Source organism: Peromyscus eremicus, chromosome 23 (genome assembly GCF_949786415.1).
Source record: "Peromyscus eremicus chromosome 23, PerEre_H2_v1, whole genome shotgun sequence".
Classification (NCBI taxonomy): domain Eukaryota; kingdom Metazoa; phylum Chordata; class Mammalia; order Rodentia; family Cricetidae; genus Peromyscus; species Peromyscus eremicus.
In genome coordinates, this window is record NC_081438.1 from 794,055 (window position 1) to 821,919 (window position 27,865).

Below are 27,865 nucleotides of genomic sequence, written 5' to 3' on the forward strand. Positions count from 1 at the left end.
GAGGGCAGGAACTCAGAGGCAGGAACTGAAGCTGAACCATGAAGGAATGTTGTTTACTGACTCAATTTCCATGACTTCATCATTTTGCTTTTCTTTTCTTTTCTTTTTTTTTTTTGCTCCTTGAGACAGGGTTTCTCTGTGTAGCTTTGGTGCCTATCCTGGATCTCACTCTGTGGCCCAGGCTGGCCTCGAATTTACAGAGATCCGCCTGCCTCTGCCTCTTGCATGCTGTGATGAAAGGCATGCGCCACCACTACCCAGCTCATTCTGCTTTCTTAAAATCCTAGATCTGCCTGCCCAGGAATAGTACTGCACATAGTAGGCTGGCCCCTCCCAAAAAAATGTCCCATAGACTTATCTATGGGACAATCTAATGGAGGCATTTTTTCAATTGAGAGTCCTTAGCAGGTAATCCTCAATGGAATCAAATTGGCAAAAGAAACCTAGCCAGCTTATGGGTCAATCACTTCTGCTTGCTGAACCGTCTTGTCAGCCCCTACTCTTCTAAGGTAGGCATGCAATTTTATGTAAAATGTTTAGTTCAATCCCTAACAGAAAAAGACAGCCTGGCAGGGTAGTACATACTTGGCATTCAACAACGTAAAACAAATTTAGCAGAAGGATTGGGAGTTCAAAGTTATTACATCCTTTGGCATAATAGTCATTTGAGGACAGCTGAGCTTCCTAAGACTTTTGTCTCAAAGGGGGATAAAAGGAAATAAATAGGTGGCTAGGTGCTGTCACAGGATCTTCCAGCTTCTAGAAAGGTTAAGACCAAACCAACATAGTAGGATCCAGTCTCAAATAATAAAGAGGTACTGATTGCTGCTGTAACATGGGTGAGCTTTTAGAACATTAAGCTAAATGAAAGCAATATGAATTTCTATGAAATACCAGATAAATTTTAGAAAGCTAATTAGTGGTCGCTAGGGGCAAGGTAATATGGTGTTTTCTTAATTGGAACTAGATGGTAGCAGTTGCAGGACATTGTGAATGTACTTAGTGTGATTGCATTCTACACTTGAAAATGATTTTAATGGTAGATTTTATGTTGTCTGTACTCAACACATTTCTTAATGATGTGAAGCCTCTCTGATACTCAAAACCCTGTCGCTATCAAAGCCCACTACAGACAGGTAGTGTATGGCTCGTACTATAGTTATCGTTGCTATGATTGGTCTCACTTTGCAAAACAGATTTACTGGGGGTCACAGTGGGCTGCATACTGTTCTGTGTGGCCGTTCCTCTGCCCTTGGTGGTACCCAGTGAGTCTGAAATCTTTGAGGGATGCTGCTGCGTGCAGAGTAATCGTGTAGCACTTTTGGATGTAGTGTAGGGTGCAGTTCATGCTTCCAACTGTGTATGCAAATTGTTTGTTGGTAATTGGTTTGGGCTTTCTCTTTCTTCAGTTCAGGCCTAGATGAACTCTGTGGACCCAAGTTGGTCTTGGTTGGCTGCTGTCCGTCTCTCTTCTCAGCTCTTGAATTACAGTTGTGTGATACTCCTGGCATGGGTACTTAGTTTTGATCAGGAAGACTCTTTGATATTTCTCTGACCTCTAGAGAAAGTAAATTCTCTTTTTTCTTAGTGTTTTTCTGTGAATTTCATGATCAAGGCTGTGATTCAGATTGAAGTCACTCCAAACTCAGTGTTAATGGGTGTTCTGCATCTAACTGTGCTCTTGACAGTTTACTCTGGTGAACCTTCAGTGTGTCCTTTGAACACAGGGACAATGAAAAAAATGTTGCATGGACAATTCTTAGTTATGTGTGTGTGTGTGTGTGTGTGTGTGAAAGTCTGGGAGTGCGTGTGCCACAGAATTTGTGTGGAGATCAGAAGACAACCTTGTGTGTTGGTCCTTGGCTTTCTACCTTGAGACAAGGTTCCTCTTTGCTGCTGTGCATGCCAGGCAGGCCGGCCCACAAGCTTCTGCCTCCAGTCTTGCTGTGTGGAGCCTGGGTTATAGACGTGTGCTAGGATGCCTGGTTTACATGGGTTCTGGATATTTGAACTCAGATTCTCACACTTGCATGACAAGCATGTTACCCACCTGAGCAACCTCCTCAGCCCCATCTTTGACTTCTTATAGTCAAGGCAGATTTGGACATGGTGGGTTTCATGACAGAAATCATCCTGAAAAGTCACTGTCTGTGTTTTTCTCATTAGTGGTGCTTGTGGGGAGGTAAAAATGGCTTTCGAGAGGAGAACATGTAAGAAAGTAGCCATAAAGATCATCAGCAAGCGGAAGTTTGCTCTTGGCTCATCGAGAGAAGCAGTAAGTACCTGTGTTTGCAGCCCCCTGGGTCTTCACATCTTCATAACTTCCTCCAGTAACCCTGGAGTATGGCTCAATCTCAGAAAGATTGGATGGCTTAGTTTTAGTACTTTTTTTTCTTGTTTTTTTATGACAAGGTTTCTCTGTGTAGCTTTGGAGCCTGTCCTGGAATTCACTTTGTAGACCAGACTGGCCTTGAACTCACAGAGATCCGCCTGCCTCTGCTTCCAGAGTGCTGGGATCAAAGGTGTGGACAGCTTGCCCTGCTGTACTTTACTCTGAACACTGATTTTGAAAGTATCTGTTAAAGTATCAAATTCTTATTACCTACAGTGTATCATTTTGACTCATTCTCCAAGTTATGGTGATTACTTTTTTACTCCAAAAACTTTTTTTTTTTTTTTTTTTTGGAGATAGGGCTCTCACATAGCGCCACCTGGCCTAGAACTCTTCTTGTAGTGAGATTGGCCTGGAAGGTGTCTCCTATGTATGCCTCCTCTGGAGTGCTAGGATTATAGGCATGTACTCCCACTCCTGACTGAGGTAGCTTATTAACTCACTAATTGACTTTTAAGTAGTTTTGACTCAGTTTGATCGTAAAGTTCCTCTGACTGCAAAGGACAGTAACAGTCTGTTTCCCTACACCCTGCTGATCTTATTGGCTCTGTAAGGTCTCGTGTGTTTTCCAAGGAGTTGGTTAGCATTTGCCTGATGAGATTCGCTTCTGAGGTGTGAGTTGAACACTATACAAAAGTTCTGGATATTATCAGACAGATTTAGATAGATTCTCAAAGACATCACCAACTTCCTCATAATTTATGCAGATAATAATTCTCTGCTTGGTTGTTATGGTAACTCCAAATTCTTTGCTGTTTTGGGTGTTGTGGCAATGTCTATGAGTTAGTTATAGAAACACATTTTTTTTTTTCTTCAAGGTAAGGTTTCTCTATTTAACAGTCTTGTCTGTCCTGGGACTCACTTTGTAGATCAGGTTAGCCTCAAACTCAGATCTGCCTGCATCTGCCTCCCAAGTGCTGGGGTCAAAGGTGTGTGCCACCACCGCCCAGCTTAGAGACCTATTTTTATCAAACTCAGGGATTTATGAATGCCAGGCAAGTACTGTACCACTGAGATAACATTTCCAATTTTCAGTTGCAGATTTTTTAAATGTAAATTATTTTTATGTAGCAGCTACTTATCACTTTTTCTACCCACATTTACTAAATGAGTGCAGTAGCTAAAGGCGTTGTTTCTTTCCACACATAAGCTGACAAAGTAAGTAGAAGGCAGGACCCAGTCACTTCTTCCTCCCCAGCCAGCTGTTTCTGGCTTTAACATTCTTCAAATTGTTTTTCCCTAGATAATTCTGTTCTTACATGGCAAGAGGAATTTCCTGTCTGTGTTCACTTTGTTATAGATTGTTCACCCCCATGATTTGCTTCCCATTTAGGAGAGAAAAGCATATCTACTAGATTGATTAAAAACTTAGAACCAATCTTTACTTCTTAATTGCTCTCAATTAGTAGAACCCCCTACCCCACCCCATCCCTGCACTATAGTAACGAGTGTGAGAGCTGAGAGGAAAGGCTGGATTTAAAAATTTTAAATCTAGGGGGCTGGAGAGTTGGCTCAGTGGTTAAGAGCACTGGCTGCTCTTCCAGAGGACCTGGGTTCAATTCTCAGCACCCACATGGCAGCTTACAGCTGTTGTCTATAATCCCAGTTCCAGGGGACCCGACACCCTCACACAGACATACATGCAGGCAAAACACCAATGTGCATAAAATAAAAATAAAAATAAAGCAAATAGACATTTAAAAAACTTTTAAATCTGGTCTTCTTAGCCAGAGTCTGTTTTACATAACTGTAGTTTACATATTTTATCTATTTATTTGTATACTCTATGAACAGAGGCTAGTCTGTAACTCAGATGGCCTCTACTTAATTAAGTTTAATTGTAAATGTATTGTTAAGATACTAACCATTACAATTATTATTGTTAATGAACTCTGATGTTATCCTATTTAGGACACGGCTCCCAGTGTTGAAACTGAAATAGAAATTTTGAAAAAACTGAATCATGTAAGTATTACTATTATTCATAGAAACATCTCAAAATATGGGACATGTACAAAGCGTTTCTGTAGGAGTCTTATGTTAACTTGGGCTCCTTCATATGTATGTGAATGCATACATGACCCAGCTCTTTTTTTTTTTTTTACCTTGCGAGAGTTTTTATTTCAAGATTTTGAGAATGCAGTCCTCTGTAAAGGCTTTATAACCTCATGATTTAATACTATTTTTGCTGAGATCTTGACCAAAATCTTATAGAGATTAGTGATCATATTTGCAGCAAAAAAAAAAAAATAAGTTTTTTTTTTTTGTTTTTTTTTGTTTTTGTTTTTCGAGACAGGGTTTCTCTGTGTAGCTTTGCGCCTTTCCTGGGACTCACTTGGTAGTCCAGGCTGGCCTCAAACTCACAGAGATCCGCCTGGCTCTGCCTCCCGAGTGCTGGGATTAAAGGCGTGCGCCACCACCGCCCGGCAAAAGTAAGTTTTAGTGAGGTTAATTTTACCTGAAATTTTGACCCTGTAATATACCTTTTATTTGGAGTAATCCAGTTAAATCTATGGTATGTGACAGGTAAGTGGAGTCCCGTCGTACTGTCTGATTCATTGGTGTGGGGAGTCTTGCTGGGTATAGATGGTCCTTACCTCTTTTGTCAGGATGTCTGTGGAAGTCACAGAAAGGTGATAAGGGCTGTAGTGTACCGGTCTGATCTTGTCTCTGCTTCGCGATGTTTTCCAGTGTCTTTAGTTTGTGAGTACCCATCAGCACCAGCTCAGTAGGTGTTGGAGTTAAACTTGGACTCAAATCTTACCTGTCCAACTAGTAGTTATCGTATTCTCGCTTTTAACCTCCAAACAAAAGAATTTCTTTTTCTTTCACCTCCTCACATTCCCTCCAAGAACTCGAAGCTCTGTTTATTCTAGATTACTGCCTTGGACACAGCATCCCCACAGCCTATTTACAACTCAGTGGCCGGCCTCCCTGCTTGGCTGTCCTCCACTTCATCTGCTACTTCTTTCTCTCCTCTTTTCCTTCCCTGCTCTCTCTTTCCTTTCCTTTTTCCTTCCTTCTGCCTTTTCTCCCCCCTCACCTCCTTCCTCCCCCACTTTCCATTTCTTTTTTGTTGTTTGGAGACAGCCCTGCCCTGTTGCCCTGGCTGGTCTGGGAATACTGTGCGCTCACGTGATCCTTCCATCTCCGCCTCTTGAGTGGAGTTTGGTTTTGTTCCTTTCCACAGGAACTGGCTGAGTTGGCCAGGCTCGGCTCTGATTCCTGGCTCAAGCAATCTTCCTGCTGCAGCCTGCTTTGCCAGTTTTGTTTGGGTTTTTTTTTTTTTTTTTTTAAAACACATTCGGTGCTGGCAAAATGACTCAGAGGTTTAAGACACTTGCTACCAAGTCTGACCATCTGAGATTGATCCCTAGGAACTACAGGGAGGAAGGAGAAAATCAGCTCCCACAAGTTCTCCCCTGACCTCCACACATGCTCCATGGCATGCACAGATACAGACAGACACACGTAACTAAATAAACAAACCACTACACACATCCTGTCGCCTGAAGTATTTTACTGCTTCTTTTGAGCCTTATTAAAATGGAAGTCTTGCCTTAGCACTCAGCAGTGTTGCTAAGGTCTTACATGTTGGGAGGCAGTGGGGTCTCCGCTGACTATCTTATAACAGTTCACTGCAGGAAGGCCCCCTGGATACAGAGCAGCAGTTATGCTGAGACTTGTTTGAAGGAAGAACACTGTGGTGAGTGGGTTTCACCACCCTTTTTAATCTCAATCCCGAAAGTATTATATTCTCTCCGATTCTCACACGATCACAGTCCTCTATGCCGATCGATACTCACCCAGTCTGTTTCTTATCCCTCTCATTGTGTAAACACAATGGGTGTGCTTTCTGTGTGGAAAATCATAATGTAAAGTGTACATTCTAGAGTACCTAAACCTGTTCTTCCCTGCCCATGGTGTTCTGTGTCCCCTGTGCTGATGCTAGGTCATAAGCTGTCAGCCATGCTTGAAAGGTTTTATACAACGGGAAGGATATTATCACAAAGGGCTCCGTTCTCCATGCTTCCAGTCCTGGACCCAGATGAATCTGGTATCTGGTAGTATAATTAGGCTTCCTCTCTAGTCTTCTTCTTTGTTGTTGAGACAGGGTCTCATATTGCCCAGGCTGGTCTTGAACTTGTTTTATAGCTGAGGCTGCCCTTGAGTTCTTGATTTTCCTTCCCTGTCTTCCCAAGTGCTAGGATTACAAATTAGCTCCATGGTCTCTGGTCTTGGGTCCTGTTTCTCCTTCATTCTTGTGCTGGGGTTGGATTTCGGGTCTCGGGCCTGCTGTGAAAGTTCCTCACCACCCTGAACTACCCAGCTACTGCTGCTGTCTTCATGACACTTGTCAGGTTCCTTGAGTCCTGTTTGCGGACAGATGAAGAAGGCTGGGAAGACCTGCTGTCACTCTTAGGTAGGCTCATCTGCACACATGAGTCACCCACCCCTTGCTGTCCCTGGAGTGTTCTCAATGAGGAGTCAGCTACATCCCATTCTGCTGTCTCCCATAGTGACAAGGGCCCAGTGCCTGCTCTTTGTCCTCCTGAAGCCTCAATTTCTGTGTCTTGAGGTTTCCTTTTTGGAGTTTCTCATTTCTCCTTTCTTCTGTTTCAGCCATGCATCATCCAGATTAAAGACGTTTTTGATGCAGAAGATTATTACATTGTTCTGGAGTTGTAAGTAGTAACTTTTTGTTTTGTTTTAGTTTTGGTTTTTCGAGATAGGGTTTCTCTGTGTAGCTTTGGAGCCTGCCTGGGACTCATTCTGTAGACCAAGCTGGCCTTGAACTCACAGAGATCCTCCTGCCTCTGCCTAGGATTAAAGGCGTGCACCTCCACTGCCCAGCAAGTAGTAAGTAACATTTTTAATTTATTTCGTGTAAGTCTTATAAGCCAGAAAAGAATTGAATGCAGACTTGCCTTTCTTATGCTAGGACTCTAAATGGAAATGTGTTGGTGGGGTCACAAAGAGTGTGTGTGTGTGTGTGTGTGTGTGTGTGTGTGTGTGTGTGTGTGTCAGTTCTAAAGCCCTTCTAATGGCAGGTATGAAGGGATTGAGACCTGTATCTGAGGCCTGCGGTCAAGCTTAACTTTATACAAAATGAGCTGATTGCCCATGAGGAGTTCATTTCACCTCCCTGAGTCTCCTTTTCTTGGTGTTACATGTGGGTAATAATTGTACCCTAACATGTAGACTTCTTTTTTTTTTGGTTTTTCGAGACAGGGTTTCTCTGTGTAGCTTTGCGCCTTTCCTGGGACTCACTTGGTAGTCCAGGCTGGCCTCGAACTCACAGAGATCCGCCTGGCTCTGCCTCCCGAGTGCTGGGATTAAAGGCGTGCGCCACCACCGCCCGGCCATGTAGACTTCTTAAAAGGATTAAATGATTTGAGGTTTGGGAAGCCCTACAGGGCACTGGCACATGTGGACATTCAACGTGAGTCCAGTTTATCATTACTCTGAAGATACCTGCCTGTGTGGACCACTCTGGAGGCTCACGGGACCTGGTTGCATGGTAGCATTTGAGTATCTTTCAGTTTCTTCAAGGGCCCCAGGTTCTTGTCGTTTCTGGAAGTGGCCTGTTCCATGTCTGTTCCTGTATAAATGTGTCTGGGAGCAGCTGTTGGGTCAGGCAGGGAATGCTGTGCTCATACCCGGCAAATGATGCCCATGGAGACTGGCCACTTGATTATGACAGGGAGGGCACGATGGGTGATGGCTCGTTGAGGAGAGGGACCTGCTGCCAGGTTTGAGGATCTGAGTCTTATCTGGAGGACCCACATGCTGAGAAGAGAGAACTGACTCCTAAGCTGTCCTTTGACCTTTACGTTTAAACCATGTCACATGTGTGCTTAACCCACAAACACCATACACACCCAGCAATAATATATATGTGTGTGTGTATTTATATTTATCTATTTCTAGAAAGGCTGAGGACATGACTCAGTGGTTAGGAACACTGATTGATGGTGCTGGAGAGATAGCTCAGAGGTTAAGAGCACTGACTGCTCTTCCAGAGGTCCTGAGTTGAATTCCCAGCAACCACATGGTGGCTCACAACCATCTATAATGAGATCTGGCACCCTCCTCTGTATACATAATAAATAAAAAATCTTAATAAAAAAAAAAAAAAAAAAGAACACTGATTGCTCTTCCAGAAGCTTTGGGTTCAGTTCCCAGCACCTGCATAGGTCCAGGTAACAAATCAATAATGGTAGCAACAATATAATCAGCACTAGCTGCTGCTTGTTACAGCCTTGCTGTGAGCCAATTCTGCTGGCAGCATTTCCCTTGAATGGACTTAGTATCCTTCATAATGCTCCACGGGTTACAGTGGGTTCCTACTTCACCGTTGAAATGTCCTTTAAAGAAATGACTGGCCTCACTGAACGCCTGCACTCTGCCATGCTCTTTATGTGCATCAGTAGTTTTGCTCTGTGGATGGACTCAAACCCAGGGTCTTGTACAGGGTAGGCAAGTGCCCTACATTCTCAACCCTCAGTTAGTACTATTACTATTTTTTGAGATGGAGTCTCATGTCGCCTACTTTGGTGTTAAATTCTTTGTGCCGCTCAGGATCTCTTTGAACTCTTGATGTACCAGCCTCTGTTTCCTGAGTGCTGGGGTTTAGATATGCACCACCTCTTATGTCTTATTTTGACATCAATTATTGTAGTAGGTGGGATTAAAAGTGTGGGCCACCACCATCCTGCTGGAATTAGACGTTTTAAAGTTCCCGAAGAAGTCACCAGTTCTGTTCCACCTTTTTCTCTTTTCCAACTGGGGCATCTGATGGTGGATGAGGTTTATTAGCGGGTTAATTTGTTACAAGATTTATTTTTTTTATTATTTTCAAGTGTGTGGGTGTGTACACGTGACTTCCTGTGCTCAGAGAGGTCAGAAGTAAGTGGACTTTGGTTCCCCGGAGCTGGAGTTAGGGGCACTTGTGAGTTAGACATGGGTGCTGGGAAGTGAATTTGTGTGGTGTGTAAGAGCAGTGAGTGAATGAGGACATGGCCGCTCCAAGGTGTGGTTGAGGAGAAGGGTTTTTTTTTTTTTTTTTTTTTTTTTTGGTTTTTCGAGACAGGGTTTCTCTGTGTAGCTTTGCACCTCTCCTGGAACTCACTTGGTAGCCCAGGCTGGCCTCGAACTCACAGAGATCCGCCTGGCTCTGCCGAGGAGAAGGGTTTTATTGTAGATAAGAGGGAGAGCACAGCCAGAGGCATCTGGAAGAGTCCAGAGCAGAGAGAGAAAGTAGAATGAACCAGGCCAGGAGAGAAGGGAGAGATGAAGAGGAGAGAGGAAGAAGAAAGAGAGCAAAGAGGAGAGAGGGCCAAGAGAGCACATGGCCCAAAAGGCAGGGTTATATAGGAAAGAAGTTGGGGGAAGGCAAGCCCATGAGCTGGAGAAGTTTAGGGTAGGGGGCGCGCTGAGAAGAGCTGAGAGGAGCCATGGGTACTGAGTGAGCCTGGAGGCCATCCTATGCGTTGGTATGCTAATAGGCACCAGTTAGCCATTTGTCCTGAGTTTCTTTTGGACAGGACAAACAGTACATACACACTGTTAACAACTGAGCTGTTTTCTCCAGCCCTCAAGATGATTCTTATTTATTTATTTTGAGGCAGGGTATCACGTATCCACGGCCAGCCTGGGGCTTGTTATGTAGCCCAAACCAGGCTGGCCTTGAACGCTCTGGGATCTGTCTGAGTGCTGGGATGAAAGGCGTATGTACCCCAAGATGCCCAGCCAAGCTCATTCATTTTCAAAGATCTGTGAAGAGAGACTGAAATGACCCGTGTTTTAGTGGTGGAGTTCCAGGCCGGGGCCTCTCCCACGTGGGGCCAGGGCTCATTGGCTCACCCCCCCCCCCCCCATTTTGCTGGGCTGGAGGAGTTGATTTCATTTGTGCTGTGCCTCCGTGAATGAAGGTCCCACTTGTGTGTGTTTCAGGATGGAAGGAGGAGAGCTGTTTGACAGGGTGGTGGGGAACAAACGCCTGAAGGAAGCAACCTGCAAGCTGTATTTCTACCAGATGCTTTTAGCCGTGCAGGTGAGAGGGGCCCTCTGGAGTTAGGCCAGGACCCAGGGACTGAGGGTTGAAATTCAAGAGGTTCTGTGTTTGTTGTTCTCTTCTAGGCAAGTAAATAAGTAAGTAAATAAATAAATATGAAAAAAAAAAATCTCTGCCCTCGTTACTCAGATGATCAAGCTTCTGTCTCGAGTGTGAGAGGCTACAGTAAGAAAGGGAACTAAGGAAATGAGTATACCACCAGACCTGGTGGCACAGCCTGGAATCCCAGCTACTCGGGCAGGGTAAGGCAGGCGTCTCAGAGTTCAAAGCCAGCTCAGGCAATGTAGAGAGAGCTTGTTTCAAAATCAAAATGGAAGGTACTTTTGGAGCCCCAGGTTCACCCCCTCGCATCTCAGAAAAACAAAATCCACACAACCCTGTCTGTGCCTTTGACTTGGAGGGCTTTCTGGAGCGGCATTGATTTTTTTTGCCCCTACTAGATTCTCGTGGCAATGTCTTGGTTTGCAGAGCTTAAAGGTGGGATTGAAAGCAAGGCTAACCAGTTGGGATGATTGAGACAGATAATTTGTTCTTCTCTGGTTCGATAATATGTTCCTTATGAACAGTACCCCACAAAATGCAGCACACCGATGATGTGCAGGTGCCGGGCATGTGCTCATACTCTGTCCCAGGTTTTGTGGTGGTAATTACCTCCCAAGGTTTGGTAGTTTGGTCAGTGTCTCTCTCCCTCCTTCCTCCCCCCTCTCTCTCCTCTGACTTTCCTCTCTCTCCTTTCTCTCCTCTGCTGACAAGGTCTTTCTCTGTGGCCCTAGCTGTCCTAGAATCTATGTAGAGAAGGTTGGCCTTGAACTCAGAGATCTGCCTGTCTTTTCCTTCCGAGTGCAGAGGTTAAAAGCATGCACCACCATACCAAAGAAGTTTGTTCTCTTGAAAGCCCATTCATTGAAGGAAATAGAATGGAAGTGGGCGATGGTGGCACACGCCTTTAATCCCAGCACTTGGGAGGCAGAGGCAGGTGGATCTCTGTGAGTTCCAGGACAGCCTGGACTGTTATACAGAGAAACCCTCTGTGGGGGAAGGGGAGTGGGTAGCCTGTATTTGGAACAGTTATTGTATTGAGTGAGGACTGAGGGGGATTTTCCTAGCTTTGGCTTATCTGAGCTTATCTTCCTTAATGTTTTCAGCAGATCCATGCCCAGTCAAAGTTTTGGATGAGAATTTTTTTTGGAGGGGTGGCCCAGCAGTTAAGTGCAGGTACTAGTTTTGCAGAGGACTGGAGCGTGGTTCACAACACCTGTAACTCCGACTCCAGGGTATCTGACACCCTTGGTCTAAGTGAGCAGCACTCACATGCACATAAACTCCCTCATACATAATTAAAAATAAAAAGAAATATTATAAAAAAATTTTTTATTTTCCTTCAATCTTAGATCCCAATCACAACCCTTCCTCACTTTTATTTTTATTTTCTTTTTACAGTGCTGGGGATAGAACCCAGGGCCCTGTGTATAGACCTACACACACGCACACACACACACACACACACACACACACACACACACACACACACGCGCGCGCGCGCGCGCCCTATATCCCTAGCCCACAAGCCATCTGTAAGGTTTTTTTTTTGTTTGTTTGTTTGTTTGTTTTTTGAGATAGGGTCTCATGTAGCATAGACTAACCTTAACTTTGCTCTGTAGTCAAGCCTAGCTTCGAACTCCTGATCTTTTGCCTTCACCTCCCAAGTGCTTAGATTACAGGCACACACTACCTTGCTTGGCTTCACAGTTCATTTTTTAATGATCTGTGAGTTCGAGGCCAGCCTGGTCTATAGAGTGAGTTCCAGAACAAACAAGGCTACACAGAGAAACCTTGTCTAAAGATTTTTCTGTAAAATGAATTTCTAAGTGCTCAGCCCTGGTCCAGCTCAGTCTTTGAGGAGTTAGGTGTTGGTAACTGTCCTCACGTGTGTGTGGGATAAACCAGTGTTCCTGCCTCTCTTCTTGTACAGTACCTTCACGAAAATGGGATTATACACCGGGACTTAAAGCCAGAGAATGTTCTTTTGTCATCTCAAGAAGAGGACTGCCTTATCAAGGTGAAAACTCACCCTCTCTGCTGCCACCGCTGTGATTTCTGTCCAAACTGTCTTTTAATCTCTTACATAAAAACAGAGGAATATCCAAAGGTTGGGAATCTGAACTTCCCATACTTAACAGTTACTGCTGAGATCTAATGAGCACTTCCTGAGCCCCGGGGTATACAAGCCACTCTGTGCAGAGGGAGGAAAGGGTCTGAATGGATCATTGAGTCATGGATCCCGCCTTTCCTTCTCAGCCTAGCCTCACTCAAGAATCTCCGGTTACAATTATAAGACAAAAACCAACATGAAAACCCCAAAACATAAAACTCGAAGGTGATAACAGGTGCATCTCCCCCCACCCCCAAGCTTTCCAGATGTTCCATTGTGTAGTCAAATTATATGCATAGTATTAAGAGTCCTAATGTGTTTGTGGCAGGGTTCTGCAGTTTTTGTAAAGTTATAATGATGATAGGTAAATTGGAAAAACCTTGGTTCTCAGGTTCCTAGGCCCAGGGATTTTCTTTTAAGCAAAATTAAATGCTTTGCCAAGACATGAAATTGTACATTTTGGGTTAATGGAGGGTGTCTGTGTAATAGATATTCCAGTTTCCATGTCTCTTAGGAATGGTTGACTATGATTATGTTTGGATTTCATTTGTTGTTGTTGTTTTTTTTTTTAAAGATTTATTTATTTATTATGTATACAATGTTCTGTTTGCATGTATCCCTGCAGGCCAGAAGAGGGAGCCAGATCTCATTACAGATGGTTGTGAGCCACCATATGGGTGCTGGGAATTGAACTCAGGACCTCTGGAAGAACAGCTAGTGTTCTTAACCTCTGAGCCATCTCTCCAGCCCGGATTTCATTTCTTTTGTTTGTAATTTTAGATCACTGATTTTGGACAGTCCAAGATTCTGGGGGAGACCTCTCTGATGAGAACTTTATGTGGTACGCCCACCTACCTGGCTCCTGAGGTCCTTGTCTCCAATGGGACTGCTGGGTACAGCCGTGCTGTGGACTGCTGGAGCTTAGGAGTTATTCTTTTCATCTGGTAGGAAAAATTTTCTTTGTTTTACAGTGTGGTTGAATGAGGTCAGATGAAACTGTACCTGTGTCTGGGTAGAGAGCTTCTGTTTGATTTAGGTCATTTTTAAATCATTGATTCAAGGAAAAGCTGATTTTCCTCAATGCTGAAGAAGAAACCTGTGTATCCAAATGCCACTGAGAATGCCACTTGATTTTTTTTTTTTTTTCCTTTCTTTCTCTACCAATGTTAAGCCTTAGTGGGTATCCACCTTTCTCTGAGCATAAGACTCAAGTGTCACTGAAGGATCAGATCACCAGTGGAAAATACAACTTTATTCCTGAAGTCTGGACAGATGTTTCAGAGAAGGGTATGGATACGGAAGGGTTACAGATGCGTGCTTTACTGAAATGTGGGTGTTCTGTTGGTGGGAGTTTCTTCTCAGACTCGGTGTTGTTTTCTCTTGTCTGTTTTGTCCATTGCTTTGCACTGTTTGAAAGGAAGAGGACGTTATTAAGAGCCTGGGCTTAAGTCCCAGGTCTGCTATTGGTTAGTTTTGTGACCTCAGGCAAGTTATTTAACTTTTTTGAGTCTCCATTTTTTTTTTATTTGTAAACAGGTGATCAATAACTCTGACATCAAAGGTTTTATGTGAGGTTTAATGTAACATACACAAGGGCCTGCTACCCATTCAAGTGTGCAAAATAACTTTTAATAACAAACATTCTTTGAGTAAGAAGAATGTAAAAGTTCAATGTTGTCAGTTATCTGTATTTTTTTTTTTTTTTTTGGTTTTTCGAGACAGTTTCTGTGTAGCTTTGTGCCTTTCCTGGAACTCGCTTTGTAGACCAGGCTGGCCTAGAACAGAGAGATCCGCCTGCCTCTGCCTCCTGAGTGCTGGGATTAATTAAAGGTGTGCGCCACCACTGCCCGGCTATCTGTATTTTTCAATTTATTAAATCTTTTTTTTTTTCTCGGAGCTGAGGACTGAAACCCAGGGCTTTGCGCTTGCTCGGCAAGCGCTCTACTGCTGAGCTAAATCCCCAATCCCTGTGTTTTTTAATTTAAAAGTGCAACCTTGCAACTCCCAGGAGAAAAAGTAGATGAAAACCAAGTGTCCAATAATATAACATAGGTGATTGTGTTAAATATCAGGGTTTCAAAGAAGAATATTGCTACAGCAGGAAAGCGAGACTTTGGTTGTTGCTGGCCTGTGGGTTGGGCTTTGTTTTGACATCCCTAAAGGGAACCCCTTTCTTGTCTCTCACCGTCAAGCAATGGGATGCAGAATTTGTGGTCCATTCTGAGTATCTCAGAGCTGGGTAGAAGTTTAGTTTTAATTAGCTTGAACTCGAGTCCAGTGGCAAGACAGGGAGCAAGGAGCCAAAAGGTTGTGATGTCCCAGCAGGGAGAGATGGGATAGATACATCCTTGTTCCCAAGGTCCCTATCCTCTGCCTTCAGAGAGGGGGGACTTAGAGGGCTCTCCACCAAATCAGCTGGCTTCATGTGCTCTCCTCTCTGGCTGGTGGTCTGTAGTCCTGGCATGGTTTAGTAATGCAGGTGGAATGTATACATTTCTTTCATTATGATTTCTCCAATTCTCTTGCTGCCTTAGCTCTGGACCTTGTCAAGAAGCTGTTGGTTGTGGATCCAAAGACTAGGTTTACCACTGAGGAAGCCTTGAGTCATCCGTGGCTACAGGTGGGTGTATGAGGCAGTGCATGTTTGCCTAAAATTCAGGGGAGCCCTGAACTGTGTGAGTGAGGTTGGGCTGAGGGTCACACACTGTCTCCATGTTGTTGGGTTCATTTACGTGTTTTCAATCAGGCGGTAGGTATAGTTTGTGTGTAGTTGTTTTCAATCAGGATGCACATACATGTGGAGGAGGGAGCGAGGGAGGAAAGGATGGGGGAGAGGATGGAAGGGAGGGAGATGAATGATTATGTGTGTATGTTTTTTTTTTAAATTTTTATTTTTTAATATTTTATTGCTGTCAACTCTTTCCATGCAACTCTGTAGCTCCTGGATGAACAAGCTCACTTCATGTCAGGTTCTGATTCCATTTGGCTGCCCTGACATTGCCGTGTGGCTGTAACCCTTTGCGAGCTTGGTCTTCCTCAGTGCCCAGCTGTCTCCTTTTTCTGCTCTCCCTCTACCAAGTGGAGTGGGCTGGGCTCTGGTCCAGCCTTTTTTTCACCTTCCATCAAGAAAACTGGGGCAGGTCCAGGAAGGCAGTCTCCCTGAGGGAACCCAGTCACTTCCTGAGCCAGGTGGTTGTGTTTGAAAGGGTCCCCACTCTTGTTCCTGGTGAGCAAGCATGCCCTCAGTGCAGGCTGTCACCTGCACCCTTTCAGTTTGCATGATGTCTGTGTTCACACGTCCCTGTTGATGTCAGATTTTTGTGCCAAGCTCATTCAAAGCTGCTGCCAGAGTAAGAGCGTCTGTGACTTTGGGAGATTAATTGTTGGCTTGGAATTAATCAACCAGAGTATCCAGCAGCTTTTCTGGTAGATGTGTGATTCTGCTGTTCCGCTTGGCCGTACTTTTCTGTGAACTTCCTTATGGTCTCAGTTTCCTCTGGGCCTGGGTGATGTCACTAGGTGGCTGGAGCTCTTTCATCTGTGATTCTCTGTTTTGGGAACACCTGGAAAAAAATCAAGCTTCCCCGATATTCTTCTGGGACTCTGGAAGATTGTCCACTTTCTCTCTTGCAACCCTCCACACCTAAGTTTTGGCCAGACCAGGCCTGGGGCATGGCTTATCAGGTCCAGCACCAAGCCTGAGGACCTGAGTTTGATCCCCAGTACCCACATGGAAGGAGAGAACTGACTCCTAAAAGTTGTCCTCGGACTCCACACACATGCACACAAGATAAATAAACAAAAAAATGCAATAAAATATTTTTTTAAAAAGGAGGAGGGTGGGGTGGGGAGGACAGATATATATGTTTTGGATATTTCCCTGGAAACATTCTCCTCCCAGAAGAAATGTGTCAGATGATTCAGTGTTTGCGAGACCACACAATGTGAAAGCAGCAAGGGCCTTGGAGACAAGGAGTTTGGAAACAAAGGTATCTTTGCATGTGGGGCTTTAACGCTGATGAAAAAAAGAAACCCACGCCTTGGCTCTTTTCACATGCCTTAATAGGGCAGCTTCTGGGATCCAAATGGAGGCAGACCACTGTGTTGGCTTTCTCTGTTAGCTTTGGAAAAAAAAGCCTGCGGCTGGCCAGTTAGGCCTAGCAACGGGGTTTATATTTGCCTGAGATGGATGAGTCAGTGTAGCCCATTTTGTTTGTACTTCTTGTCTCAAAAGAAAACTGTTATTCACAAGCAAGAAAAGGTGAAGCTCAGCTCTGCCCCAGTCTCATGTGAAGACACTTCTCGGCCTTTTGCTTGAAGTATCATCGTGGGCTCTGGATGAGGAGGGCGAGGGTACAAATGGGCTATCTAAATGTCTGCTAATGATGATAAGCTTGGACTTGCGGGAAAAGTCTCATGGTTTGGGGGACTATGAATCCTTCTCTCTGCTTTGTCATTAGCTGTATCCAGTGGGGGGATATTCTTCACCCACCTTATTTCACTTTTTTAAAAAAGATTTATTTATTTATTGTGCTTACAGTGTTCTGCCAGCATATATGCCTGCCTGCCAGAAGAGGGCACTAGATCTCATTATAGATAGTTGTGAGCCACCATGTGGTTGCTGGGAATTGAACTCAGGACCTCTGAAAGAGCAGCCAGTGCTTTTAACCTCTGAGCCATCTCTCCAACTCTATTTCACTTTTAATAAAATAGAAGAATCCTTCCTGCTTGCCTTAATATTTTTGGATGTAGACTTCTCACAGATTTACAGATAAATCTTGTAACTTGTGCTAATGTTGAGATTCATTTTCTTTTTTTTTTTGGTTTTTCGAGACAGGGTTTCTCTGTGTAGTTTTGGTGACTGTCCTGGATCTTGCTCTATAGACCAGGCTGGCCTCTAACTCACAGAGTTCCTCCTGGCTCTGCCTCCTGAGTGCTGGGATTAAAGGCATGTGCTAAGGCCGCTCGGTGGAGATTCATTTTTATTTTACTCTTGACTGATAGCTTGTGAATATGATGCACATAGCCTCAGGTCATTCTGGCCACACCAAACAATGTCTAGGAGAGGGATATTTGTGTTAATTAGCTTTCTGTTACTGTGACACATTGAGTGAGAGAAGCCAGTTCATAAAGAGGAGAGGTGTATTTTGGCTAAGTTTTGGGGGTTTTAGTCCATGACTGACGTGAGAAAAGAGAGGAAGAAGCTCTGAGGAGATGGCCAGTGGATGAAATGTTTGTCCCACAAACATGAGAATCTGAGAGGTTAAGGGTGCAGGCTCCCTTGTAGCTCATAGTCCAGTTAGCTCGACTGTACACAAGGATGAACAACAGGAGACTCTTTGCTTAAACAAGATGGAAGGTGAGAATTAACATCCAAGGTTGTCATCTGACCTTCACATGCATGCTATATATGCCTACATGCCTGGGGAAGACATGGTAAGATTTGTTTTAATTGTGTGTGTGTGTGTGTGTGTGTGTGTGTGTGTGTGTGTGTGTGTGTGTAGGTGCACATGTGAGTGCCAGTGCCCAAGCTGTGCATACACACTAAGATTTTAAAAAGGAAGAGGAGGAGGTCCAAATTTTCCTTCTAGGGTATCATCCAATAATATAACTTCTTCCCAGTGGTCTCTGCCTCTCAAGGCTCCACATCCTCCAGCAGCACTCTCGTTGGGGCTAAGCATTTAATACACAGGACTTAGGAGCACTTATCTAAAGCCCAGGGGCATTCCATTGTGGTTTTATTTGTTCTTGAATTCATTCCTTCAGAGCACAGGTAATGAGTTCATGTTTCAAACAGTGTTAGGCACCATGGTCTACAGAGCAGTGCAATTCAGGTGGTCATAGAGGCAGGTGCACTGCAGGAGATGTGTGTATGAGGTTGGTGCTCTCAAGACCAGTTCTCTGAGAGCCACTCGGAGTAACTAGTAAGACAGGGATGCCAGCAGCTGCTGCTTCCTGTTAGTAGATAGAGAGGAACTCATTGTTCATCTTTTGGTCCTCGGAATTTCCCGCCTCCACAAAATTGCTCACATTGGAAGCCTTTCCTCCTGGACGCCATGGTAGAGGTAGAAAACTGTGGTGGGAAAGAACACAGGGCTTTGAAATCTGGGTTTGTGTTCTCTGAGCATTACTTCTGCTCTAGTTTGGTTTCTCCATTCCTGTGATAAACACTGACTAAGCCAACGTGGAGGAGAGGGTTTATTTCATTTCACTGAGGGAGGTCAGGGCAGGAGCTCAAGGCAAGATCCTGAAGGCAGGAACCGAAGCAGAGACTGTGGAGAGGTGTTGCTTACTGGCTTGCTCTCCAGGGCTTGCTAGCTTGCTTGCTTTCTTATACAACCCAGGACCACCTGCCTAGGGGTGGGTGGTTTTTTGTTTTTTGTTTTTTCCATCTCAGTCATTAAAAAAGAAAATGCTCTGCACGTGTGCTCATGGGTTAATCTTATGGAGGCCATTCCCCAACTGAGATCCCCTTGGATCTTGGAAAAGATGACCCCAGTATGTGTGATGTTGACAAAAGTCTAAACAGACCAGAGCTCATTCCATTGATCAGAATGGCTTCAGACACACAAAAATCCACCTGCCTGTGCCTAGTGCGTGCGTGCAGAGATAAAGGAATCCCAGCACTCAGGAAGAGGCAGGTGAAGGCAGATCTCTGTGACTCAAGGCCTCCTGGTTTACATAGTGAGACTGTGTGGGTGTGTGCATGTGTGATGTGTGAGTGCAGTGCCTGAGGCGTACAGAAGAGGGGTTAGATCCTCTGGTATGGGAATTGTAGGTGCTTGACGTGGGTGCTATGAACCAAACTCGGGTCTGCTCCAAGTGCAGTACATACTCAACCTCTGAGCACCTCTCCAGCCTCCACCAGGAGTCCATCTTTTTTATTGATAGATTCTATGTTTCTGAAAATGGGGAGCAATGCCAGGCTACTTCTCGGGGCTTCTGCATGCCAGTCCTTGGACCCTGCAGGATTTTACCTTGAGGGAGGTGGGAGCAAATTATGCACATTGAGGAAGAGTTCTCTTTGTGATGCCACCCTTGTTACACATCTCCCTCGTACACGCAGAATACCTGTGATGTTTGGTCCTGTTTATTACCATCTTTTCTCATGAGATGTGGGCCTGAGGTTTTGTAGGCTTGAGGTCTTTCTGTCAACTTGCTTAGCACTTGCTGTGTGACTTTCCTAGGGTGCTGGGTTAGCTGTTCACACGTCATTGGCAATATTTGTGGCAGGAGGGGTGGGTTTGGTTCTGTGAGCACTCAGGGTGGCACAGTTTCAACTCTGCGCTGTGGCCTCCTGACTACTCGGGTTAGGGTTAGTTCTGAACCACAGCTAGGGGCCTGGCTGTGTGGTCAACTGAGAACCCGTGACCCTTGAGTTTGTTTTAGCCAATGCTGACTGAGCACTGGCTGTTCCGAGAAGGCAGAGTGAACAGTCATGGTCTCTTCGTTAGGAGATTTCAGCAAATGCATGAGGTTTGCCGTCAGGATGGCAGCCTTGAGCATTTACCTGTCACTCTAGGAGCTTGCTTCTCCTCATGTGCAGCCTATCTATGCCTTTGGATCTCTTCACAGGATGAATACATGAAGAAAAAATTTCAGGATCTACTCCTGGCTCAGGAAAAGAATTTGATGGCCCTGCCCCTGACTCCCGCCCAGGTATTTTGATGACTACTGTATCCTAGAATTAAATTGCTGATGAGCAAGTCTGATGACTGACAATTCTGTGTGGTGGCAGGTGCTTAATGACAGGCTTGGTGACACACACATGTATTCTCAGCACTTAGGAAGGAGGCTGAGACTGGGCATTGAATCTCAACAGAGGCAGGAGGATTGGGAGTCATGGGCCAACTTGGTCTACATAGTGTGACTCTACCCTACAAGTATAGTGCAGTAGATACTTATTTTCTACTTGCTGGCCATACTTGGGATTGAACCTGGGACCTTATGCTGTTTAGGCACACCTTCCACCCCTCCAGCCCGTGCCAGTGTTTCTACTCTTTGTTCTGATATGTTCCTGCAGCCCTGGGAGATGTAATAATGCAGGATGCGTTGAACGAATTGGAGCAGTAGATGCAAAGCTTGTCAGTCCAAAGGTCTTTTGCATGGCAAGATGGAATACCCTGTTAGAGGCACAAATTTAAATTTTTGGAAAATGTAAAACTTGGGCAAGTAGTCTATGATGGTTTTCTCTTTTAAAATATTTTTTGTTGTTGTGAATGAGTAAAATAATGGGTTTTGTTGTAGTGATTTCTTGATTGCAATTTTATTCTTTTAGAGTTCTTTGTACTTACACTAGTATGCTTGTTTATTCCTGTCCTGTTTTGTTTTCCTCACTGTGCTTTCTTGGTCTTATAAATAGGAAAATAAACTACAGCAGAAAAAATTGTTGTTTCCATAAAACAGAAAAACTTGAGACTGTGAGAGAGATTAGGTATCCTATACACTCTGTGCTGAGGGTTGAACCAGAACCTTAGTGCGTGGTAAACACCTTTAACACTGAGCTACAGCTAGACAGTGTCAGGAGACAGTGACCAAGAGAAGCTGTTGGGATTGCCTGTTGTCTGTATTTAGATGTTCTTCAGCTTACAGTGTGATCACATCCTGAGGAGCTCATCTTAAGTTGGAGGCATTTTAAATAAGGAATTCCTTTAATAATTCGAACCCCTGTAGCACAATGGAATGTATGAGCTCCCCTGTTACTCCTAACCCTGTGCTTGGCTGGGAGCTCTGGCTGCCTTAAGTTATGCCTCACCCAGAATTTTGCTAGACAAGGGAAGGATCCAAATTTGAATTTGCTTTTGTATCACTGTAAGGCAAAACAAAACACAAACAACAACAAACAAACGAAAAATAAAGAACTGCACATACATACATTAGTGGTTAGAAATCACCAGGCAGAGTAGATACGCATCTTGATATCAGAGGTGTGTTAGGATTCAGTTGTCATGACAACTAGTGATTCTTGCCAGGCGGTGGTGGCGCACGCCTTTAATCCCAGCACTCGGGAGGCAGAGGCAGGCGGATCTCTGTGAGTTCAAGGCCAGCCAGCCTGGTCTACTGAGCGAGATCCAGGAAAGGCGCAAAGCTACACAGAGAAACCCTGTCTCGGAAAACAAAACAAGCAAACAAAAAACCTAGTGATTCTTGGTCCTTACCATTTCCCATGACATGCCCCCAGTTTACTGCTGTCAGGAGTTTTGATAGAAGCCATGCTTTTCTTTTGAACACTTTTCCCTTTGCTTTATTTCCAGCCTTCTAGTCGAAAGCGGCCCCTGGAACGGGAAGTGGAGAATGCTGAGAGCACAAAGCGCCTGGCTGTGCGTGATGCACTAGTTAGAACGTAAAAGAATGTAAAAGAAATGTGCTTTCAGTTGGGCAGCGGTGGTGGCGCACGCCTTTAATCCCAGCACTCGGGAGGCAGAGCCAGGTGGAGCTCTGTGAGTTTGAGGCCAGCCTGGTCTACAGAGTGAGTTCCAGGACAGCCAGAGTTGTTACACAGAGACCCTGTCTCGAAAAACAAAAAAAAAAAAAAAAAAAAAAAAAAAAGAAAAGAAAAAAGAAAAAAAGAAATGTGCTTCCTTTCACACTGCGATTGTCTTTTCTACCCTTGAAGTCTTTTTTTTTTTTTTAAAGACTATATATATTTTTTTAAAAATATAGTCTGTATTTTAATGATGGGAACAGTTGTTTTCCCATCGCTGATATACAATTAAAAACCTTGTGGAAATTGACCTATGAATAGCATGAATAGCACTTTAGATGAATACCTTTCCTTTTCTTAAAAAAAAAAAAAAATTATGAGGGGGCTGTGTGGAGAGATGGTTTAGTGGTTAAGAGCGCTCCTGTAGAGGACTGAGGTTCGGTTCCCAACACCCATGTAACTACAGTTCTGGTTTCTGTGGGTACCCACACAGCTGTTCTTGCACACAGACACTACTCTAAAACAATGTTAGAAGTTGTTGTGTGCCTTTCATCTGGATCTTCACCTTGACTGTTGTCAGCAGTCCGGCTTCTCAGGATGTCACTCTGGTTTTAGTTTGTATGATCTGAATACAAATTGTAAAGGTCCCTTAAAGTCTCAGCCTCTCGGGTTGGTGGTAGTGCACACATCTCAGTTTGAGGCCAGCCTGGTCTACAGAGCGAGTTCCAGGTCAGCCAGGGCTACATAGAGAAACCCTGTCCACACACACAACACATGTCTGGGTTCTTTAGAAAGAAAAGGACACGGTGATATTGGGAGATTTGTGGTGACTGGCTGCCAAGGAGCCATGTGAGGGCAGGCATGTTGCTCCTTGTGTCTTTTAGTCTGATTTCACACTTCTGGAATCCATCCCAGACCTTGAGAAGCAGAAACAGCAAGATTGTGAGTTCGAGGGCAGCCTGAGCTGTTAGTGAGACTCTTGTCTCAAAAACAAATGAAACAGAGAAGTTATCTTTTATCTATACAGTTTATATCTCTGAACTCTTGGGGCTTCATTGAGATTAATTTTCCCCCAAATTTTAAGGTGATCCAATGTTTCTTTAAGTTAGGTCCTTCAACTATCCTTGTGGTAGAGGTGAAGGTGGAGAAGTAAGGTAGACGCTAGAGATATCTATAGTGGTTAAGAGTATTGGCTGCTCTTCCAGAGGACTTGGGTTCAGTTCTCAGTACCCACATGGTGGTGTTAATCCCACTGGCGAGAATAAGACCACTACCACAATTTGAGCCAAACTTGAAGCAAGGTTGATTTTTATTGGGGTGCACTCAAGAGCTGAGCTGGCCAGTGACTGCCTTCTAAGTCTGATTAAAGAGAGCAGCCCTGAATCCATTTCTTGGGCTCCTTTTAAGGAGTGAAATCACAAGTAGTTGCAAAGCAGGTTTACAGAAGAGAGACAATGGGGCAAAAAGGAAATGCAGAAAAAAATCTCTGGGAGGGTTGGGAAGGGTAGGGGTAGTCTTAAAAACAAGTCAAGGTCATGGGTTGGGGTAAGGTCAGGTTCCAGAAAATTTAAAAACAGCAATTCAGCTTTTTTTTTTTTTTTTTTTTTTTAAAAAAACATTTATTTATTTACTGTGCATACAATGTTCTGCCTGTGTGTATGCCTGCAGGCCAGAAGAGGGCACCAGATCTCATTATTGATAGTTGTGAGCCACCATGTGGTTGCTGGGAATTGAACTCAAGGACCTCTGGAAGAACAGCCAGTGATCTTAACCTCTGAGCCATCTCTCCAGCCCCCAGCAATTCAGCTCTTACAGTAAATAGAAACTTATTTTTTAGTAATAAAGCATAATGACTCCCCTTCAAAATGGAGTCAGGCAGGTTCCTCAGTGGCTCAAAATTGTAACTCCATTTTAAGTTTGGGGCATTTAATAATTCCAACCTGTGTAACACAATAGTGTGTGAGCTGCCTGTTAACCCCATGGTTAGCCGGGCGGTGGTGGCGCACGCCTTTAATCCCAGCACTCGCGGGAGGCAGAGCCAGGCGGATCTCTGTGAGTTCGAGGCCAGCCTGGGCTACCAAGTGAGTTCCAGGAAAGGCGCAAAGCTACACAGAGAAACCCTGTCTCAAAAAATCAAAAAAAAAAAAAAAAAAAAAAAAAACCCCATGGTTGGCTGGGATCTCTCTGGAAACCCTGTAGTTGGCTGGGAGTTCTAGGGCCTCTGGCACCCTCTGGCTTCTGTGGGCACCAGGCGTACAAGTGGTTCACAGATATACATGCAAGCAAAACAGTCATACACATAAAATCAGAACAGCAGGAGGAAGAAGAAAGGTTGGTATCAAGCTAGGTTTTTCTGACTGTAAAACAAATGTTTTTTGTCTCTTGTAATTTATTAAGTCATACTTATATTATTAGGGGATTTTTATTAAAGGATGTTGACTCAAACCGACAGAATCACAAGAGACTGTCTTAGAAAGATTTTTTTTTTTTAAGATTTATTTTTCTTTGATGTAAGTGAGTTCTGCTTGCATGTATGTACACCGTGTGGGTGCCTGATGCCCATGGTGTACAGAAGAGATCATTGAAGCCTCTGGAACTGAAGTTACAAATGATTGAATAATCATGTAGACTCTGGGATGTGAACCCAAGATCTCAGCAAAAGCAGCAAGTGCTCTGAACTTAAGGACTTTCCTTTGACTATGAAGTCTGAACTGCCAAAAGTAACGAACAGATTTTGTATCCCTTAAGCCTGGTTGCAGTGACAGCCTTTGACATGTAAAAATTGAAACATTGTTGGTGGCCTGTTGTAGAATATTATTTTAAGATGTGTTACATTTGTTTATGCTGTGGAACATTTGTTTAATGGTGCAAAGATGTGTTGCATTCTTTTATGTTGCATTTGTTTAACTCTGTGAAGCTGTGTTACTTTGCCTGTCTAAAACACCTGATGGTCTAAAAAAGAGCTGAATGGCCAATAGTGAGGCAGGAGAAAGGATAGGCAGGGCTGGTGGGCAGAGAATAAATAGGAGAAATCTAGGAGGGAAAGAAGAAAAAGCAAGAAAACAAGGAGAGGAGAATGCTAGGGGCCAGCCACCTAACCAGCCACAGCATAAGAGTGAAAGTAAGATATACACAAGGAAGAAAAGGAAAAAGCCCAGAGACAAAAGGTAGACAGGATAATTTAAGAAAAGCTGGCAAGAAACAAGCCAAGCTAAGGCCGGACATTTATAATTAAGAAAAAGCCTCCATGTGTGATTTATTTGGGAGCTGGGTGGCAGGCCCCTCAAAAGAGTAAAGAGTTAAAATAACCAACAACAGTGGCCCACACTTTACCTCATCAAAAGTGGAAATTGTTTCAGGACTATCTATGGCTGGGGTTAGTAGCCACAGTGTAAGGAACATGTAAGACCTAGGGTGAACAACCCTGGTCAGAATGACGTAAGTAAACCACAAATGGAGTAGTGATAAGCTATAAGCTATGTGTGGAAGTAGGGGTAAGACTAGAAACCTAGCCAGAAAGGGATATTAAAGATGAAGCCTCAGACACGACAGACAGAGCTTGTCAGACCCTCGCGTGAGACAACTCTCCTCCACCAGAGACGTGAGATCCTGTCCCCAGCACAGGCTGACCCAAGATCCAGAAGAACAGACGTGTCGAGTCTGGACCTGTATACCCGGAGAGGTACTCCTGCTTCCTTTTGGAAGACGGGATAAATATTGCTTGTAATCTTACTGTGTGAATAAATGAGTGTTATACCAAGTCTGAATCAAGAGTGATTATTCCTCCCCTGTAACCGGGGTATGTGCTCGCTACACACAGGAACACAGGCAGTCCTAATAGCAACTTCTCTGTTTCTGACCCACTATAACTAACTTGGTTGATGATAGACCACTCTGTATCTTGCTGGCCAGGCTATCAATTGAGCACTATGCTTCAGAAGCTCTTTACCTGGACAGGACAGTGAAGGTGGGCACACAGCTCTGTTCCTTGTGAGTGTCTGAGGTTTGGCAGGCCTAGGGCTGAGGGCTAATGGGAATTTGAGTGGCTTGAATATTAAAGGCAATGAAACCAAAGAAGACGAAAGGTTCAGTAGAGTTGTGGCTGGGTTATGTAGGAATGAGAAGCTGGGGGAAGGGAAGCCACTCAGCTGGAGAAGTTTAGGGTAGGGGGCGTGGTGAGAAGAGCCATAGGTAGTTGTTACACTGAGAGCCTGGTGGGGCCAACATGTGCTTTGGTATTCTAATAGGCACCTGGAATAGCTTTTTTTTTTTTTTTTGGAGCTAAAGACCAAACCCAGAGCCTTGCACTTGCTAGGCAAGCGCTCTACCACTGAGCTAAATCCCCAACCCCTGGAATAGCTTTTGACCCCAGTGTCCTGACACTAGGAATCTTTTTCTTCAGTAGTTGGGAGCTAGTTGCACTTGGGTCCCTATATGGAAAGAACTACATGAGAAGGAAGCAATCAGAGATTGAAGACTTAAGGCATATTTGATTAACAAGTTGATCCAGGTGCAGACAAGATCACCCCAGGAGCAGCTATGCTTGAAAGTGAGATACCATCCCAGGACCTTAGTTATATGATCAGGCATTTTCCCTTTTTTGTTTACTCCGGGTTATTTGTGTCACTTGTATGTGGAAAAGATCAGAGGGACAAACAGCTTCATAAAAATTCCAAGAGTATCCAGGCAGTGGCACATGCCAGGAGATAGTTCGAGGCCTTCCAGGTCTACAAGGTGGAGGGAAAAATTCCAAGAGATTCTTTACCGGTAGGGGAAATGTTCTTTGCTATTGTTCTGTTAGCTTTTGGGTTTTCTCCAGAGGTCTGCAGCAGAGAGAGCTGTGAGAAGAACGGTTGGGTGAACCCCTTCCTGCTAATTACACCACAGGGCTTGAAAACTGAGCCTCTTTCTTCTTCTTCTTCTTCTTCTTCTTCTTCTTCTTCTTCTTCTTCATCATCATCATTTGTGAGCACTTTGGAAGGATACAGCAGGAATTAGCACCTGCGAGCCTGGGAGAGCCTAGTGTGTGCCAGGCATTATATGTTCATTACTGTTACTATTATTTTATGTGCATTGGTGTTTTGCCTGCACATATGTGTGAGAGTGTCAGGTCCCCTGGAACTGGAGTTACAGACAATTGTCATGTGGGTGCTGGGAGTTGAACACGGGTCCTCTGGAAGAGCAGCCAGAGCCCCACAATATTCTTTTTGGTTTTCGAGACAGGGTTTCTTCTCTGTGTAGTCCTGATTGTCCTGGAACTCGCTCTGTAGGCCCGGCTGGCCTCGAACTCAAAGAGATCAGCCTGCCTCTGCCTCCCGAGTGCTGGGATTAAAGGCATGCACCACCACCGCCTAGAAAAACATGGTTTTAAGGAGACTAGATGTTGCATCTTTTCTAGGGATCTCTCGGTTCTTAACCGCTGCAAACACTAGGTCTCGCCTCCAGAGACCCATCTACTGAGGACCAGCCGCTGAGTCCTGGGATGCAGGAGGTGGGCTTCTGAAGATTCCATCCTAACTGGACGAGGGAGAGCACTGACGCGGGCCTGGGACGCCAGCGTTCACCGTGTCACCCCTACACAAGCGCGCCTTCCCTTGCCCTGGCCCCGCGTGGTGCCCTCCGGGTGGTCCGCAGTGCGGCGGGCGGCTGCTCAGAGCCCGGAACAGCGACCCCCGGCTGGCTCCGGGAGGGCTCAGGGCCGGGCACGCGCTTGCGCGGTGCGAGCTGGCTCGGCGGGCGCGCGCGTGCGCGTTGAGGGCGCGGCGGGCGCGGGGGTTGGGGGGGGGCGCTCGGCGGCGCGCGGCACGGCGGGAACATGGC

The 27,865-nt window shown here is 44.7% G+C and overlaps 1 protein-coding gene across 1 annotated transcript in view; it reads left to right on the forward strand.

Moving 5' to 3' along the window:
* Positions 1–22,136, forward strand: part of Chek2 (checkpoint kinase 2) — a 34,047-nt gene extending 11,911 nt beyond the window's left edge. The window contains exons 6-15 of the mRNA XM_059249334.1: positions 2,167–2,275; positions 4,304–4,357; positions 7,016–7,077; positions 10,349–10,448; positions 12,442–12,528; positions 13,402–13,565; positions 13,793–13,908; positions 15,156–15,241; positions 20,197–20,280; positions 21,876–22,136. Coding sequence (XP_059105317.1) covers positions 2,167–2,275; positions 4,304–4,357; positions 7,016–7,077; positions 10,349–10,448; positions 12,442–12,528; positions 13,402–13,565; positions 13,793–13,908; positions 15,156–15,241; positions 20,197–20,280; positions 21,876–21,968 — 955 coding nt within the window. The 3' untranslated portion in view covers positions 21,969–22,136. The remainder of the gene's footprint in view (positions 1–2,166; positions 2,276–4,303; positions 4,358–7,015; positions 7,078–10,348; positions 10,449–12,441; positions 12,529–13,401; positions 13,566–13,792; positions 13,909–15,155; positions 15,242–20,196; positions 20,281–21,875) is intronic.
* The last annotated feature ends 5,729 nt before the right edge of the window (positions 22,137–27,865 follow it).